This window comes from Malus sylvestris, chromosome 2, assembly GCF_916048215.2.
Source record: "Malus sylvestris chromosome 2, drMalSylv7.2, whole genome shotgun sequence".
Lineage (NCBI taxonomy): Eukaryota > Viridiplantae > Streptophyta > Magnoliopsida > Rosales > Rosaceae > Malus > Malus sylvestris.
In genome coordinates, this window is record NC_062261.1 from 26,952,925 (window position 1) to 26,957,158 (window position 4,234).

Consider the following 4,234-nt stretch of genomic DNA (forward strand, 5'->3'; position numbering starts at 1 on the left):
CACAACTCTAAGGACCAAAATCAGTATTATGTATGCCTTAAAATGAAGATCAAAATGTCAATGTGGTAATTTGGGACAGTAATGAAGCTTTAACATCGCTTTATGTTCACATATGTGAGTTTGCTCAATTGGTTACAAAATCCTGTTAACTTGACTTTGAATCTCCTTTTATCTTGAAATAGGGTTTGTTTGAAACTGCTTTTAAAATAACTAAAAACCCTATTTTGAGAAAATGTGATTTCACCAATAAAGTGATTTTTTGGGATTCACTTGTCATTTTACTAAGAAATGGTTTCAAAAGTATTTTCACCAAAAGCATTTTCAACCATTTAAAACCACTTTTAAACGAGTCTATAGTTTAAAGAGAAATTTTATTTAAACTCATCTAACCTATTTCTACACCCAACTTACTCTTTGCACCCATTTGATTTTTAACTAAACTATTAATATCTCTTTAAACTCAAATTTAATACCTAATATACCCTCATAAACCCAATTCAATATGTGGATTTATTTTTACACCCATTTGATTTTTAGAAGCTAAATTTGAATAATCATGCGCTTTATGGCGGTGCTGAGAAAGGCACTATTGGAACATGATATAAACGCTAGGATTATGGATTATTTGAACATTCCTGAGAATGAGTATGGTCTTGTGTTTACTGTGAGTAGAGGTTCTACATTTAAATTGTTGGCCGAATCGTACCCCTTCCAAACAAACAAAAAATTGTTGACTATGTTTGATTACGAGAGCTAGTCTGTGAATTGGATGGTTTAGAGTGCCAGAGAGAGAAAGGTGCAAAGGTTTACAGTGCCTGGTTTAAGTGGCCAACCCTCAAACTGTGCTCAACTGATTTGAGAAAGCAAATTACGAACAAAAAGAAGAAGAAAAAGGATGCTGCGACTGGTCTTTTTGTTTTTCCAGTTCAGGTTACTGGGTCCTTTCACACTGGACATTATTCATCGTTGGATGCTTTCATTGTTGTTTTAGCGGAAGGTAGGATGCCTTCGTTGTATTTGTTGAAAAAAATTACAGTAAATAACTTCTACTCTATAAAAAATAGAAATCAAACAACAAAAAAATTCATAAATTGAGCCATACTTTGATTGGAGGATTCAAAAATTCAAAATCACCATTTATCAATATAAAAACTTATTTTTCTCTATGAGAGCTATTAGGGTTTTAGCCAGAATAAACGTAAGATAAACAAAGAGTAATCGTAGGGTTTAATTATAGTGTTTGAGTTTATTGATAAATTTGAGTTTTATTATTAATTTCATTTTGTACTTAATAATAATTATGCAATAGAGTAAAATAGATAATTAATATTTACAATTTAAATTGGGTATAAAAAGAGGTTAAATGAGTTTAAATAAAATTTCTCTAGTTTAAAATATCATTGAAAAACATCAGTCTATACCGAGAATGAGAAGATCAACTTACATAAGATTAATTCACCGTCATTTTGGCTCGGCTCAATAAATTATGTGAAATAAACTTACATATATTAATAAATTATTAAACTAAAATACTACGTAACAATAAACTCGTTTGTGTAAGTGCTTCTCAAGTATGAGACCCCACTCAAATTTTCTTTCCATTGCCGTTAATAATTGTCCAAAAAAAAAAGGTCGTTAATAAAGCAGCAGCTGTAGATTTTTGGTCACGTGAGGCCCGTTCGACTGGGGCCCACAGGTGTTAAACCCAAATAGGCCCCACCCTATTACCTTTTTCCTAAGCATCTTAATTCTAAAATCTCCGATCCACCAAAATGACACAACGCTGCGTTTGGCGGGATCCACCACCATCGAATAGTGAATGAACGGTGACGATGTTACATCAATCTTAAGTGGCCGCTTGGACCCACCAGCCGTTGATCACACCGCCCTCACCCCCACCCATTTGGCTCCTCAGTTGTTTACTTTTTAAGAAAATAAATAAAAAGAACTTAAAAATTTTAAATTTCGACGATAAAAAAAAAAAATAATAATACTAAGATTGATATTTTAATATAAAAATATAATCTTTATTAAAATAAATAATACCAAAAATCTTTTATTAAAATTCCCTTATTTTTTTGCGTGTAGCATCAGCATCATCGACCACAACGATAATAAATGAGGGCACTTTCATAATTTGAAAAATTACTACAGCAGCTTTTCATAATAATTTAATTTGACAAAAATTAAACATAAAAACTCCAACTTAAAAAAATAAAAAATTATCACACCGTAGTACTAAATAATAAAAATAATCATTGTCTAAAAATATAAGTAAGATAATTATACAACAAAAAATAGAAAAAAATCTGTGCTGTAATATTGATAAGCAACAAGTAACAACATTAGTGTACACAAAGAGAGACCCGGCATCCCTTTTAATTAACCATCCATATGTTTTCAAAAAATTAAAAGAGAAAAAAAAAAAAACTGAGGGTGAAGGGGTAAAATCGTACTTTCGACCTATAAGCGCCACGAACAACAGCGGGGTTGCTACGGGATGCCCAACAGTAAGCACGATCAACGGTTAGGATTGGCTCTACCGAAATCCGCCAGCTTCCTAGACCGGTTCTTGCAGAACGACGCCGCTACGCGAATCTCGCCGGCGATCTCCGGCGGCAATCCCTTCTGGTTCCAGTGTCGGTTCGGGCTGGCTCGAACCAGCGGGCTCAGGCAAAACGCCAGACCCGATACGTTGTTCTTTCCCTGCCCGGCGCGTGCCCTCCGCGTCGACGACGGAGCCAGCGTCGGCGTCTTCTTCCATTCCGGCGTCGTCGCCGACGAATCACCGCTTCCCGACCGCGATCGATCGCAGTCTTCGAAGGGATCGGGAGTCAGGTCCGGTGACAATCCGCGAGGTCTCGGGCAACCGGAGGACTCGTCGGCGTAGAGATGTTTCGATCGATTCCGCGTTTTCCTAGCGAAGATCGAAGAGAACCACGAGGGCGACGAAGCCGACGACGACGACCTGGCCGGTACCGACGAATCCCTAGGATCCGACCAGGACTTATCGGATCTGGATCGGAAAAGACTCGATAAGAGCGAGAACCGCGTCTTGCTCTTCTTGCACGAGCCTTCAATGGTGGAGTTGGCGTTGGTATATGTAGGGCCCACCTGAGGAGTACTGTAGAATCGAATCCGGTGCTGTTGTTGATGGTGGTGGTGGTGGTAGTGGTGTTGCTGACTGTGATCTGGACGGTGGTGGTGGTAGTGGTGCCACGTGGAATCGTCCGATTTTCTTCGAGAGACGTAGGGGGACACGGAACGGGGGAAGATAAGTGGCGGAGGGTTGGGGTCGGACTTGCGGTTGGGTTCATCAAGCGGCGCCGCGGCGGTGGTCCGGGAGTGGAGTCTGGAGAGCTGGGCCTGGGCCTGGGCCTGGATTTGGGCCTCGATGAGGGCGGCGAGGCGCTCCCGGAGACAGGAGGCGCAGACGCCGACGGTGCTGGTGAGGTCGGCGAGGTGCTTCTTGCACCTCATCTAAAACATTTACTCTGGAAACCCAACAAATCGAATTCTCAGTTGAAATGTGTATATATAAGAAGTGGGTATGCGGAGAAATTTGAGGGATTTTTATGGCATTTCAGAGGGAATAGGATCTTTGGTTTTCTGGGTGTAAGATTGAAAGGGATGGATCTTCTTCTTCTTCTTCTTCTGGGGAACCCAAAGGCTTCTTCTGCACTGGCCAAAAGGGGGAGCTTTGTCTTCTACTTCTTTGTTTGGGTTTTTAGCGAGATAGAGAGAGAGAGAGAGAGTGGGTGGGTGGGAGTTTTTATTTGTGTGCGTGAGGTGGCCAAGCAAATGAGTTTTTGGTATATTATTAAATTTAGAGAGAGAAAAAAGAAAAAAAATCTAGAGGGAGAAAGGTACAGAGTCAAAGTAAAACATACGCTGAACCACAACAAGAAGCTCAGTGGTAATGATGTAAATTGCGTCTCTCTAATAAATAAATAAATACGAAGGTTTTGGATTCAATACTCCGAGTTAATGATTCTGCTTGATTGTGATCATGGACAAATTGAAATTTCTCATAGCCTTTTTAGGTCACAAATAGATGAATTATCGTGATTTGCTACCAAATGTCCTGTTTTTCAAAACAAAAGAAAAAAGAAAAGAAAAAAAGAAAGTAAAACATGTGCTGGGTTTGGGGTCATAATTCATTTACTTGTGAGGGAGGGTGGGTGAAAGAAGACGTCCATGGTAGGAAATAAATTTGGAAGGTTGAAATGTGCAT

At 39.3% G+C, this 4,234-nt stretch overlaps 1 protein-coding gene across 1 annotated transcript; it reads right to left on the bottom strand.

Moving 5' to 3' along the window:
* Window positions 1-2,236: 2,236 nt before the first annotated feature.
* On the bottom strand, window positions 2,237-3,791 carry LOC126585853 (uncharacterized). The gene has a single exon (XM_050250413.1). It carries the CDS (start codon window positions 3,478-3,480, stop codon window positions 2,521-2,523), a length of 960 nt encoding a protein of 319 aa, XP_050106370.1. The 5' UTR covers window positions 3,481-3,791; the 3' UTR covers window positions 2,237-2,520.
* Between the last annotated feature and the right edge of the window lie 443 nt (window positions 3,792-4,234).